The sequence below is a fragment of the Phycodurus eques genome, chromosome 18 (assembly GCF_024500275.1).
Source record: "Phycodurus eques isolate BA_2022a chromosome 18, UOR_Pequ_1.1, whole genome shotgun sequence".
NCBI lineage: Eukaryota > Metazoa > Chordata > Actinopteri > Syngnathiformes > Syngnathidae > Phycodurus > Phycodurus eques.
Window position 1 is genome coordinate 13,779,493 of NC_084542.1, and position 15,031 is coordinate 13,794,523.

The 15,031-nt window shown below is 41.8% G+C and overlaps 1 protein-coding gene across 2 annotated transcripts; it reads left to right on the forward strand.

Annotated features, from left to right (window-relative positions):
- The first annotated feature begins 5 nt into the window (after positions 1-5).
- On the forward strand, positions 6-14,960 carry dpf3 (double PHD fingers 3). 2 transcript variants are annotated; one of them, XM_061704101.1, is made up of 12 exons: positions 6-84; positions 6,776-6,936; positions 8,044-8,151; positions 9,501-9,634; positions 9,714-9,809; positions 10,032-10,104; positions 10,433-10,474; positions 11,339-11,479; positions 12,339-12,467; positions 13,095-13,207; positions 13,280-13,361; positions 13,678-14,960. In XM_061704101.1, exons 1-12 carry the CDS (start codon positions 53-55, stop codon positions 13,743-13,745), a joined length of 1,179 nt encoding a protein of 392 aa, XP_061560085.1. In that variant the 5' UTR covers positions 6-52; the 3' UTR covers positions 13,746-14,960. The 2 variants fall into 2 exon arrangements, with proteins under 2 accessions (XP_061560085.1, XP_061560087.1); XM_061704103.1 differs by lacking the exon at positions 10,433-10,474.
- Positions 14,961-15,031: the final 71 nt, after the last annotated feature.

Below are 15,031 nucleotides of genomic sequence, written 5' to 3' on the forward strand. Positions count from 1 at the left end.
AAACTACATCGAGATTTGGTATACAGTATTACGTTACAAATCTTGCTGGAAAATGGCGACTGCAATCCAGAATCCTTTAAAATCGTAAGTAAGCGTTTGCGTGCGTGAGGTTGCACGGGGGAGCGACTGTGTGAGTGCAAAAAAAAAAAAAAAAAAAAAAGGGAGCGCATGTGCTTATCAAAAATCCAAATAACATATTTGAACGATGCTATTGTTAGACCTGGACAATCTGTGCACGCGTGTCTGCAGGTAGTATGCGATTTGGTGGATTGCGCAATGATAACGCTATGGAAATATGCATACGGGCTGGAAAGAGAGAAACTCAAACAAAAGCTCTCACTTTTCCTACAAAAAAAAGTTGTCCACATTACACTCAGCTTTAAGCGAAAGGTCATTGCTGACCCGTTTATTACCATTAATACTTATTCTTTTGTGCCACAAAGGTCGAAGCCATACGTCTTTATTTACTGTTTTTATGTTTGTGTATTTTAAACAACAACATGGATTTCATTTCAGTTGCACATTTGCTATTTTTTGCAATCTTGCTATGGAAATACATTGTAAAAAAAATTCAGTCAAATCATGCATTATTTTCTGTCGAATTCCACACTGAATTTAAATGGCTGCTAGGATATTTCCCAAAAATTATGATACATTTAAAATGTGTTTTTAAACAAGGGATCCTATATAAAAAAACACATATCTTTAAATATTAAAGAATCATAATTATAAAGATTTGCCTGAACATTTTGAGTTGTTGCATTCTTTTTTGAGCTGCTTTCATTATTTCTTGACATTTTATAGAACTATTTCAGATATAAATAATTTGGCGTCACTAGTGGTTAGCACGTCTGCCTCACAGTCTGGTAATCCCACTTTTATTCTCCACAGGAACATTTCTGTGAACTCCACTTTCCTCCCACATATCAAAAACATGCAAGTTGGGTTCATTGAAGACTCGAAATTGTCCATTGGTGTGAATGTGAAAATGAATGAATGTGAAGAAAATTGACTGATGGATAATCAGTCTGGGTCTGTGTAGAAAGGCATCTGGATCTGGACCGAGGTCAACCTAGTGAGGATGCCTGGTTTGAACCAACATTACCCACCATTGAGTACCACTGGTGGTACGCGGGCTGCCTCAAGTGGTGCGTGAAATAATCAGTGCCTAAGTACAGTTCAGTAGTATTTAACGTTTAAGTTTCATGCAGTTGCATTTAATATTTATTAACTTTTGTTTAGGTACAGTTGTTATTTAACTCTTATGTACAATGGATTTTGTTTTTGAATCACACGTAGGCCTACTACACCACTGTATTTTGGGTTGGTCATTATGGTAGTTCTTGGAGAGCTAAGTAATTCTTTCGGTTGTACTAAGTTTGAGAACCACTGATTTAACAAATACAAGTTAAGAATGTCTTTACCGCCACTGGTTTTATGAATTGAGAATGAGTAAATATAGCATTACTACATAGAACAGACATGGTTGTCTTTTTAAACACTTCACCACATTTGTTTGGATGGATCGTAAGCGTTTCAGAATCTTCCTGCTTTCTCTCAACTCTGGTTTTCCTGCAGCGCACTGTATATTCTCAGCGTTATTTTCACTTCCCCGAATTCCTAAATCAAAATGAATAGCGGCATGGTGACGCGGAGTGCGACTCACACAAGCTGCAGTTTAGCAGACCGGCGGTGCTTTAAAGTCGTGTTCCTGCAGAACAGCTTAGGCCGCAGAGATACTGGACTGTATGTGCTTGTTTTTGTTGTTGTGCATGTCCAAACAGCAGTTTAGCGAGCATCCCGCTATCTTCCAATGGCCATCTGTTGTCAGAGGAGTAAGAAAGAACGATCTGGAGCTGATTCTGCGATATGGAGTACCTCCGCCAAATTGGAATAATCCTAATTTGCATCTGCACCTTCATAGATACGAACCCCATTGTGTATGCTTGATTTTTTTATTCAGATTCAGGCGATACGAACGTCATGTCTTGGAGGTGTAGAAGCCATCTAGATTCGCCACAATAATCTAAAACCGAAACGCCTTGGCAGAGAGGTAATAACAGTACATGATCCAAAAACGTAGGACAATCAAGCTTTTTTTTTTCAGTCTGCATGCTGTTGTTTTTGATTAAGAAACGTTTACAAAGCCCTGTTTATTGTGCGGGTGGTGGTAGTCACTCGGGTTGTGCGTTGTTTTTTTTTATCTTCTGTTGTGACAGAGGAAAAACACTTCACGGAATGTATAGTATCACTTTGAAAAGCTAGAAGAAAAAGAACCTTTTTATGATTGTGTTGTTGTTGTTTGTGTCAAACAAAACAAAAAATACAATATATAATACATTGTTGACCAATAAAAAGCATGTATCTCCAAATGTTATGATTTTTGTTGTTGTTCCGCACACACAAAAACACAAAATTGTGCCTGATGAAAAGCTCCAAAATCTCAAAATTGTGTGATTTGTTGTTGTTATTGTTGCTATCCAACATTCAAATAGAAATAAAAACCCTCAAAATGTGTATCGTATAATGTTAGCTAATAAAAAGCATGCATCTACCAATTTTATGATTTTTGGGGGGAATTCTTGTTATTGTATTTTAAAAAATCATATAAAATTCTGATTTTTTAAAAAAAAATATGTATCGCTAACAATTGAAAAATGTGTATTGTCAAATGTTATGATTTTGTGGTGCAGCTTTAATCCCAAAAAGTACAACTGATCGATAAAAAGCATGCATGTCCAAATTTTTTTTCTTGTTGCTGTTTTTGTCCACAATAAATCAAGAACAAAGCAAAAAAAATATAGATTTATAATGCTGACCAAAAAAAGCATGTATCTGCAAATTTTAAGATTTTGTTGTTGTTTTTTTTTATTCTGAAAATTTGGATAACTCTGGAAGTTGTTTTTTTTGTTTTCCGCTAAAATGATAAGTACTGCAAATTTGGCGACACATACTTTTCGTTCAACACTGACTATCATGTTATGCAACAAACACCCAATAAAGCACAGATACGCAACATCTCACAACCTAAATTTCATGCTCAAATATGCGATCAAGCGTCCTTAAGCCTTACGTTGTTACATCACATACGCTTCTGAATCAACGTTATGGTTAAAGATCTCTTTGTTGTGTGTGTGAGGGGAGGGGGGGGGGTGGCCTATTGGGGGTTGTGTATTTTTTATAATGTGTTTGTTTTATATGTTGTGTCGCCACGCACCCCTCCCCCATAAATGGCGTGGTGGAGGATTTAAGGGCGGGGGGTGAGAGCTGGAAGGGGACGTCTGGCTGGCTGCATGTACTTCATACATTTATAAAACGAGATGAAAGAACCTTGCCGTCCATCCATCCATCCATGCATCCATCTATTCATCCATTCCACCCCTGCTGCATCGGGGACATTTTAAGCCCCCAATCCTTCCCCCTCCTTGTTGCCCTTTTTAATCCCCCCATCCACTTTTTCTCTTTTGTGTCCCCCCCGCGTGTGTGTGTGAGTGAGGGTGACACGGGTCGAAAGGGAACACGTGTGCCCCCCGAGACATGTCACAAACCCCCACCCGACCCCATTTGTGCTGCCTTGGCCCGAATACCCCCCCTACCCCGCTCCGCCTCTGTCGCCTCAGCATACAGCGTGCCCAAAATGTTTGCATGAAGCTCCACCATTCCCTGTTTTGGAAAGACACGAGCTTACAGTTAAGGTTAATCAGCTGGTTTGCCGCCGAAACGGGCTGCAGTGGAACTCGAAACAGGAAGTAAACAGGAAGAGAGGTTAGTCTGGAGCCATTTTGGTAAACTAGATATTGCGATACAGTATCTAATGGTATACATGACGGTTAATTCGTTGTAGCTCCTTCTGGTGTGCGCAACTTGGCAACCGGGGGTTGTCATTTCACAACTACTGTAGGTGACTCATTAAGCTGCTGTTAATATTAGTCGTTTTTTCGCAAAGTATAAAGACTATATAGCTGTGAGTATCGCTATATTGTCTGTCTCCATGTGTTGCACCACAGTTTGTGGTTTGGGCTGAGCTGCACTGTTTGTTTACAGAGTGAAAGTATGGCTAGCGTGCAAAGTTTCCACTTCCCGTAGCACCTGACAGTGTTTTATCACGGCACTGATGAGTTTACCATTGATTCATTGCTGTGTTTCAGCAAAAGAGGAAGCCAAAATGATCTAGTGAGGGTCATAAACATAACGTGGCAGACGATAGGAAGATTTTAAAAAACCAGCAGACATGCACTTCGCCCCCTTTCCAGCTTGTATAGACTGGAAAAACTACTCTTGTGATGAAGACTTATCACAAGATTCTGCAAGAGTGTATGTGGGAATTTTGTGAGGTCAATCGACATCCCAATAAATCCCAAAAGGTGTCTGATGGGCTTCTTCTGCATCCAACTCATTCAAAGCGTGACCTGGTCGTACGGAAAAGCGTTTTCCCCCGAACGGTTCCCTTGTTGTCCAGAATGTCGTCTGATTCACGTGGGAACTAATGCAGTCCAACCTTGATTGAAAAATTAATTGATTAAGGGTTGATTTACCCTGGGGCCACGGTGGACGACTGGTTAGCACGTCTGCCTCACAGTTCTGAGGACCGGGGTTCAAATCCCGGCCCCGCCTGTGTGGAGTTTGCATGTTCTCCTCGTGCCTGGCTGGGTTTTTTTCTCCGGGCACTCCGGTTTCCTCCAACAGCTCAGAAAACAGATGGATGATTTACACTGACATTTGCTAACAGTGGCCAGTAGGCAAGGGCCGGTATCAGATTCTGCCGGTATGAAAAACGGAAGCAAACATATTGCGGTTTCATGGTATTGCAATTTCAGCTCTAAAATGTATTATTTTGAAATATTTGTGTAAATAACAAAACCTTCTTCCATTTAAGACGATAGTTTTTTTTAAATAACAGAATTTTTGGTACCTTAGTCAACGTATAAAGAAATTCAATAGATTTTTTTCAAAATAAACTCAAACTGTACTAGAACAGTAAAAGCACTTCTTTCTCAGAAAATGAGGAGTTACCTCTCTGTTCTTCTCCACTTTGTGAAATAATGTCAGAGCGGAAACGAACTGATGTTAGCCACGCTAGTTGGCTCGTTATCTGCCTGGGTAGCGAGTCGTTTGTATTTATTTCACCAATTTTAGACACGTTAACTCACGTCGCTGTTCGCAAGCGTTCATTTCACGACAGCGTTATAGTAATATTAACGTTACTTACCATGAATACACTGACATATCATCATATACTGTGTGTGTCACTAAAAACAATTCTGTAAATCCAACCTGGTGCGTCTCAAGACTTTTTCCATCTAGTGTAGTGTTTATGGAAGCCGTGTATGTGAAAAGGTTACATAAGCCTCAGACGACAAAAATGTGCGCAAAGGGGGATATACATAATGCAAAGTTTGCTGCTTGAGTCACGCTCGTCTCAGGACACACACCGCCTTTTTCCACTGAACATACGAACACACGTGATGGCACTCGGGCACACATGCACGGCGAATCGCTTATGTAAGAGCGTATGAAGTTGCCTGATGAAGCAGTAGAAGGTGACCCAAGGGCGGGCGAAGGGGAAAACGTGCCTTGTTATTTTTGTAAAGGCCACGTTTTTCATAGAGTTCTGTTCCTGTGGCTTGCGACAAAATCTGAGTTTGTACGTCATTTTGTCGTCATGAGCGGCGGTTGAAAAATGTAGCGAGCCTATTTAGACAAGGTGAGGAGTCGATGAAGTGCAGATACAGGTTTCTGTTTTCAAATGCAGGGAGTAAAAGTAAAAAAGTCGTCAGAAAAATAAATGCTCAAGTAAAGTAAAGGTATCTGAAAATCTACTTAAGTACAGTAACGAAATATTTGTACTCATTCCTCCAACTGGTATTTGGATAAACTGTTCAGAAAATGAATGGATGGCATTCGATGTCAAGGGCGTACCTAATGAAGTGGCCCGTGAGCCCTCCTCCCCGGCCTCCCTCGACTTCTTGACCCCCCCCCCCGCACCCTTCCATCCGAACAGTGGACATCTTTGTGAAATCCACATACCGGTCCTTGTCCGACTTGGCATTCTTTGCATATCTGCGCGAGGCATCCACAGAGGTCCTCTGCAGATTGTTTGCCCACAAATACAGATACCATCCTGCTTACATGTACGTATCCCCGCCTGCCCCCTTCTTTCATTATGCTGGTCGGAACCACAACACGCTTATAATAACGTCGATGGTGCAAAACCGATTGTTGTCTATTCCCATCTTGAAGCAGTTCAGTGTACAGAAGGTCCACGGTTTACGACGGAGAAGTTGTAGCCCCTATTTGTACGTAAGTCAGAAGCCGACGTTAGTATATTACCGGCCTACTGTCACGCAGTCAAAACAAACCAATCCGAAACAGTTCATTCATTCACTGCCATTTATATTCCGTTTATTGCACATATATCTTCGTCAAGTACGTATTTGGACGGGTAAGAAGGTCTCGCCCAGCTTGTCTGTGAAATTGAGTTTTTTAAACCAGTGTCATAACCAGCAGATCCCTATAGATGGCGGCGTTGCATCGCTTTGGCGTTGTTATCAGCAGTGCTTTTGAGTAGAAGATAAAGATTAGAGGGTGAATGTTGGCTTGTCACGTCAATTATGAGGGAGAGAAATGCCAACACGTTGGAAGACGCCCAAGTTGAGTCACCTCACACTAGATCAGATCATGTATGTGTATGCTATCAGCAGATTACGTATCACACGGTAGGCAGTAGCAAGTTTGTGTCGCGATCATGACTGACTCTGCGCGTGTGTCTGCCCAGGCTGGGTGACCAGTTCTACAAGGACGCCATCGAACACTGCCGCAGCTACAACGCCCGCCTGCGTGCGGAGCGCAGCGTGCGGATGCCCTTCTTGGACTCGCAAACCGGCGTTGCCCAAAACAACTGCTACATCTGGATGGAGAAGTACCAGCGGCAGCCAGGTGAGGCTGGAAGAAAATCAGTGGGATAAGAGTTTTGTCTTTTATGGTGCATCAAACTTCCCCGCTCTTGCCCTGCCCACGTGCAATGACCAAAACTCCAAATTTAGTGTCCCCATGTCTGGTACATATGGTTTAAATTTGGCAGCAATCAGAAAAATATCTCTTAAAGGAGTCAGTCCGTCTTTTAAGGAGACCTGGAAAGGATCCTAAATCAAAATGATCCTAAAATGGCCAACTCAAACCAAAATGACAGACTTCCTGTATCTTTTCGGGTCTGGGTTCTTGAGACTTTTTCCTCGGTCTAACAAATTTCATGTTTCTTGGTGAAACTGGCTTCGGTGGCTGTTTAAAGATAACATTTTCAAAATGACACTAAAATGCCCGCTTCAAATCAACATGGCAGACTCCAGTAACTACGACAGGCCTACCAAATTCCATTTGTCTCATTGAAACCAGCTTTGGGGGCTGCGTTTTCAAAAGCAAACAAAAGCTTTGGGAGACTTGACCATTACGGATGGGAAAATGGAAATCAACAAGCAAACAGGATGCCTTCTTTTTGTATATGAGTTGTTGTTGTTCCTCACCTGTGTCGCACAACAGAGCAGGAAGGTTGTGCTTGTCTCGCATCGAGACGGACACAAATAGCCTGTCCTCCCTCTACGGCGCCGCGCCGGCCGCACCCTGCACTTTGCGGCGGACCTGACGCACATTATCTTACATTCAAATGATCTCGCCTCATTTTCTTCAGCACTTTTTCCTCGTCAAGACCCAAAAATGATTCAACTAAGCGTGTTCCTCCCTATACAAATCGTGACAAACAGCCTAAGAGGGACTTCCTGAAATATGGGGATCATTAGCCTGAACACAGAAATTATTGTGTGTGCGTGCGTGCGTGCGTGTATGTGTGTGTGCGTGTGTGTGTGTGTGTATATGTGAAGGTCTCAATGGCAGTTTTGTTCCAGCGCTTAGCCTGACAATGCTTGTTAAAATTATTCCTGTCTGCTTATATGTGCTTGAGCGTGTGCATTTTTCATATATATATATTTTTTATTTTTGTGTGTGTGTGTGTGTGTGTGTGTGTGTGTGTGTGTGTGTGTGTGTGGCCAGGCAGGACGTCGGGACAGATGTATGCCTACCCGGCTCGTTGCTGGCGAAAGAAGAGGCGACTCCACCCGCCCCTCGACCCCCAGCTACGCTTGTGTGAGCTTCGTCTAGGTGGGTAGCACACGTACTCGCACACACACACACAGGTGCATAATCAACATCATAAACTCAATGATTGCACTGTGCGCGCGTGTGCGCGCCGGGTACGTGCGTGTGTGTGGCGTCACTAGCTGACCATCTGCCTCTGGTTAGCCAGGTCTCCAGGTTCATTTTCTCTCCCCCGGATCAATGCCCCCCCACCCCCCCACCCCCCTCTCTGTCGTGTATAAACACACGCACAGACACACACAAACACGGACACACACGCACAACAGCGGCGGCACAGAAACACCCTAACCGGGCCTCTAATCATTTGACCGTGAGGCATTCGGCTGTGAGTGAGTCTTATAAAGTACTTTTTTTTTTTCTTTTTTTTTTTTGTATGTATGCATACAAGGAACCCGATAAGAGGGGAGGGAGGCCATAAAGGCGAGTCTTTGTTTCTGCTTTGCTGCCATTGTTTTTCCTCCTCCTCCTCTTCTTCCAGATGCAATATAATACTGAGTTCCAAGAGTTATTTTAGCAACCCCAAAAACAGAAATGGTGTAGGAAAAAAGTTGTGCAGCGCGGCCCGGATATCAATGACAACACACGGTGGAGGAATGTGCATGTTTTTTTAGGAGTGATTCATGTTTATTTAATACTTCCTGAGCAGCAGTCTACGTGCGTGTGCGTGTGCACATGTGTGTGTGAGAGAGAGAGCGAGAGAGCGTGCGAGAGAAGGTAGTAGGTACAAGGTTAGCCTTGAATAGTTGGAATTCAGAAATTTACAACTTGTTTGGTGTTACGGGTGTTCGAGCATAAATTCAGATCAAGGTTATCGTATGTGAATGACCAAAATAAAAAAATTAAATATGACTGTTTTTTTTATGAAAAGTAACTTATCTTTTGAATTTTATTAATTTATTATTTTTATTCTTTACAAATTGCTTTTTTTTAATTTTATGTAAACATTATTCATTAATGACCTAAAGTTCAGTAATACATTTTCTTTTATTAAAATGTATTTTTATTCTATTCGTAAATTACTTTGTATTTTATTAATTCATGGTTATTATTATTATTGTTCAAATGTTAATAATACAGTATTTTTAATTGTGAATACATTATTTTATTATATAAATTTATATATAAATTACAGATTAATTTTTTTTTATACATTCATATTTTATTTTTTTAAATTGCATAAGACATTTAGTTACGGTCTGTTTAACAATACCTTATTTTTATTTTATTCTGACAGGATTTTTTTCATTTATTTGGAATATACAATTTTTATTTGTTATCTGTTCTGTCTTCACTATACAAATTCTCCATCTAAAAAAAAAATGATACTTTGCTCTCTCTGTCCTTTTCCTCAGAGGCCGAGTTGGCCCCCAAGCGCGAGGGCCCGCCGGGGGAGGCCACAGCCCTGGAAGCTCTTCTCAGAAGCGACAGCCTCCTGGAGAAGAAAAGCAACGTGTGCAAGGAGGAGGAGACTTTGCTGGAAATACAGGTGATTATAGAGTTAATGCGAGATTCATATGTCACACATGGTTTAACTCTTCCTCCCTTTTTGCATCTTTCCTGCGTAGAGAGTGCTGGAGGCCGAGGAAAACGGAGACGGCTTTCAAGACGACGAAGACTTCGAGGCCGATACGCCAAAGAGGAAGAACAGAAACAGAGGCAAAGTCAGTCAAAATACCCCAAGAATCAATAATTGTAGCACATTTCTTACACACAACTTCTCACTCACTTCGGAAATACAATAACGGAGGTTTGGAAACATTTTAACACGCAATTGTTTATTTTGTATTGTTTCACGCTTTGCTGTCACGGGGGGAGAACGTGCAAACCCTACACAGGTGTTGCATTTTGTGTTGCATTTTTATTATTATTCTTTTTTTTTTCAGAACAGAGGCTCCAGTCGCAAGAAGACCGAAGCGGTCAATGCAGATGACCAGGACAAACCTTACGTTTGTGACAGTAAGACAGCCCATATAAATTTGAATTTAATCGTTTGTCTGTGTCGTACATACCCTGGATCTTAGATTCAGTCTTTATGTGATAAAAAGCCATTTGAATTCCCTTCAAGTCACTTCCTGTCACCCGGCATGAAGAAAGACTGGGCTGTTTATACGGTCTCGCTCATAAGCATGCTACTCTCCTACAGGAAAGATTGCAGATGGGGACTGATGAATGAACCTCTTTCGAGAAAAGCAAAATGAATGAATATTGTCTGTCTTTTCTTTTTCCTTTCTTTTTTTTTTTTTTTTTTTTTTTTTTTTTTGCTTGTGTGTCTCCTCTGTTCCAGATAGACACAAACAAAAGCATAACTCAAAAAAGGCTGAAGAAGGTATCTCCTCTCCGGTGTTCTTCCTGTGTGCTGTCGCTAATGGCATTTAATGCTTAAAAGCATGTCATTAACGCTTAATGCTTTCTAATGACAAGGCATGGCGACGGGCTAATTGGCTGGCTTTGAGGCACGCATGTTTACCACAAATGTAGTCATTGTAGAAATAATTGCGATCGTTTTTGGACAAATTGTCAAATCAAAAGTCTACACACCCTTGTTCAAATGCCACGTTTTTGGACATACTTACAATGAAGCATGGTGGTTCGTAACATCCATCCATCCGTGCGTCCATTTTCTGAGCCACTTCTCCTCACTAGGGGGGTGGGCATGCTGGAACCTATCCCAGCTATCATCGGGCAGGAGGCGGGGTACAGCCTGAACCGGTTGCCAGCCAATCGCAGGGCAGATATAAACAAACAACCATTTGTACTCACATTCACACCTACGGGCAGAGTTGTCAATTAACTTACCATGCATGTTTCTGGGATGTGGGAGGAAACCGGCGTGCCCGGAGAAAGCCCACGCAGGCACGGGGAGAACATGCAAACTCCACGCAGGCGGGGCTGGGGTTTGAACCCCGGTCCTCAGAACTGTGAGGCAGACGCTCTAACCAGTCGTCCACCGTACATATCCCAATAAAATATTTTTGGGAGTGTGTAAAATGTCCACTGTTTTCTCGTAATCACAACTTTCTCATAGTAGTCATTTTCCCCTTAATTTTAACCTCCTATATAGTTTGACAATATGAAATGAACTAACTTTTTAGTAGCGATTAGCTAAACGAAGGTAAGTGGTGTGCCAGGTATTAATGCTTATGAAGGAGCTCTGAGGTCATGTTTTTTGGGGGTTCTTGTTGGTTTACAGTCTGCGGAAAGCGCTACAAGAACCGTCCTGGGCTGAGTTACCACTACACGCACACTCACCTGGCAGAGGAGGAAGGGGGCGACGAGGAGAAGGAGACCGAGCTGGCCCCGTCCCCACCGCGATACTCTGACAACCACAAACGTATTAAGCATTTAACTCCGCAATCATTTAGACCTTTTCACCATGGCGTCACACTTACTTCCAGGTGGCAATAGACACGAGCCTTCTTCCAATGGCACCGCGAGTAAACAAACCTTTCATGTCATGGTGACAAAGGCGGAACCATTGAGAAAACTGGGTAAATGTATTGAATGATACTTTTTAGCCTTCTTCTCGACCGCTGTAATTTGAATATGTAAAATGTAATTCAAAAAGATGTGACAGGACGTGAAGTAAATTACTTGGAAGGGGAATAGAACTCTGGCCGTAATTTACATTTCAACAGGTAAAGTTATTTCAAAAATAGACATCGTGGAAATTCAGACATAGTTATATTTTTGGAGGGAGTGGCTATTTAATTGACTTTTCTGTCGCTCGGATAAATGCACAGACATGCTCTTTTGATGGTGAAATGGATAGCATCAGAGCTGACATTAGCTACCAGGCTATTCATTATGTTCTGCTAAATTACTCGAAGACCACCCAACCAAACATTTGATGAGAAAATATCTTCTACAAACCCGAGTTTGTAGATTTCTGTTCCCCGTCTGTCCCTTTAGAAGTGGCTACTCTGCAGCCACCAGGCAGTCTTGCGATATTCTCTGTACAACTACGACATTCACTTGAAGGAAATCGGGGGAAGAAAAAAAAATAAAAAATTTGGGCAGCGCAACCTCAAATGCAACAAGTTGTTATTATATCTGTTCAGGTCAGTGGCAGCCACTCACTTTTCTGCCACCTGAAAGTACCTTAGTGCCTGGGCTAATACTTATAAACATTATGGAATGGTCGACAAGAGCTGCATCTTCCTAACAACGGTGTACTCTTTGCATCACTGTAGCTCAGAAGGGTCCCGACGGCGTCATCATTCCCAACGACTACTGCGACTTCTGTCTCGGAGACCAGGACTCCAACCGCAAAACGGGCCAGGCCGAGGAACTGGTGTCCTGCTCCGACTGTGGACGCTCCGGTAAACCACAAACATAAATGCTTTAAGGGACGAAAAGAGCACCGATGCCATTTTAAAGGCTTCAGATTTTAGACGCCAAGTCAGTAGGGGGCAACGGAGAGCTAGAAAGTTGAGGTATCTGCCTGTTGTGAGACAGCAAGGAAATGCTAACTTTCATAACTTGAACTACTGACTGACTAAACAATCAGTTGATAAATAACATAAGCATATCATCATCTTGACAAGCGAATTCATCCACACTTTAGAATGTCAAGATGGCTAAAAATGTGTTAAAAGGAAGAAATGATAGTTGCTAACTAGCGCAATCTTCCTCTGTTGTGAGACAGCAAGAAAATGCTCACTTCATTCCTCCTGAGTGAGAGCTTCAACTAATGAACAAAATAAGCATGAAATCATCTTTTCAAGCTAATTCGCTCACACTTAATGTCCGTCTGACAAAAAATTCCAGTGGTTTTATCGGGAAAATGATAGTGGCTGTTAATAACATTTGGGTTTGCAGAGGTTGGTTTTCACCAGTGGCTAACTATTAGCAATATTGCAACTCATCCCAATGTTATTCTCCACATATATATGTTGTAATATTTGCATTAAAGATACGCATTTTCCTGGTTTTCCACATATGCGCAGGCCACCCATCGTGTCTGCAGTTCACCGACAACATGATGCACGCGGTGAGAACGTACCAGTGGCAGTGCATCGAGTGCAAGTCCTGCAGCCTCTGTGGCACTTCAGAAAACGACGTATGTACCTCAAAGAAAGCATATTTTCTCTTTGATGACATCACATAGTCCAATAATATGTGTCACCCTCAGGACCAGCTGCTGTTCTGCGATGACTGTGACCGAGGCTACCACATGTATTGCCTCAAGCCGCCCATGACCCAGCCTCCAGAAGGTATCGTAATAAATAACAACAAATTGCAATTTACGTAGCAATTACGTGTGAATGCTGAAGCTGAGCTGAAATGCTGTGGCATTAATTGACTTGTTGAAATGTCGAATGCGAGACCTGACGTCGGAATGAATCGGTTGAGAAGTGTGGAAGGAAAAGCGTGTCAAAAAATGTGATAAGAATAACAAAATGAAAAATTTGGCTGTTGAATAACATATGGGTAAAACGCTCTTCAGCATTGAAACCATAATATTCCAGGAAGAGGTCTTACAGCAAATCCTTTGTGGAAATATTAAAATATATCTTTGTGTGTCCACAGGGAGCTGGAGTTGCCATGTCTGTGTGGACCTGTTGAAAGACAAGGCCTCATCCTTTGGCGAAGCATAATGGCCGCCACTCCCTCAGCGTACACACACAATACTGTATAGCCTTTACACGCTCGCAGTGTACACACATTGAATGGGACCCAATAGAGAAAAATGAAACGCCTCTTTCTTATGCGTATCCTCTCCAAAGGATCATCCAATTTTGACGCCGTCTAGTACAGTTGTCTATCACCAAGGATAGAGAACAAGCCCTGCCACGAATATTGAAAAAATAATGTTTTTTTTATTGATGCCCCCCCCCCAAAAAAGTGTTTATAATGTTACCTGATGAAGTGTCCAGCGGGCCCCTTTATACACACACTCCAGTGCAGTTTTGGGGATTTGGGATTTTTTTTTTTCTCTCTCTACCTCTCATGTAGCCAAGACCACCTTTCACTCGTCCGTCTACCTCACCGCTCTAGCGAATCTCATAAATCTTTTCCATTTTTTTTTTTTTTTTTAAATTATTTCACCTAAACTGTACAATTCAACTGAAAAAGAAGTAAATCTGAGTGGGATTTCTTTTTCCAAGTGTAAAAAAAGTATGTTGTTTGGGAAAGTGCGTCTTCCCTTTAAATCCGTAATTCAGAATTCATTTTCCTTTGTTCAAAACAGGAAATTGAAAAAAATTCTATATCTATTTACATCATAACATACTCATGTTTTTGACCCTGTAAAGCAAAAAAAATAAATAAATGTGAATTTGACACACCACGGAGAAAAGTGTTGTTAACAACCGTGCCAAATTTTAATGATTAAAAATATTGCTAAGTCTATAAAGTAAGCCTCGAAAATGGTGAAAAATAAAGCCTGGAGTTGGACGTCGGCCACGAGATTAATGGGAAAAAATGGAGCAGGTTCAACCACCGCACAGCAGACGGAGAAGTCGAAAATGGTACGGGGATAACGACAGATCGGAAGAAAGTCGTCCATCTGAGCCGTCAAGATAGAAACTGACGAGAGCTACCCGGCTAGCGGTTCCAGCCAGCGAGAGTTTCCCGCAACCAAAACAGGTGAAAGCCTGCCTGGGTTCCACCTTTGGTCATGGTACGGTGATGAACATAATGTGACTGCCAACAGGTTGCCCAAATATATCACAGGGACGTTTAAGTTCTAACTGTATATAGTAGCGGCATGACCCAAAAATTACTTAATTTCAGAAACAAATGACACACGAAAATGACAATTCAGATTTTCAAATGTAAACAGTATGACTTGTCAAGTCATGTAAATGTATCAGTCATAGTCAAATAGACACTTTTGAATACTAAGTCAGTTATTTCTCAAGCTCATGTAGTACACGCCCCA

Bases quoted from the DNA above. Each gene is read 5' to 3' on its own strand.
- dpf3 (XM_061704101.1), top strand. From the start codon at position 53: ATGGCGACTGCAATCCAGAATCCTTTAAAATC. The intron at 9,810-10,031 runs GTCAGTCAAAAT...TTTTTTTTTCAG, and splicing joins AGAACAGAAACAGAGGCAAA to AACAGAGGCTCCAGTCGCAA. The intron at 10,105-10,432 runs GTAAGACAGCCC...CCTCTGTTCCAG, and splicing joins CAAACCTTACGTTTGTGACA to ATAGACACAAACAAAAGCAT.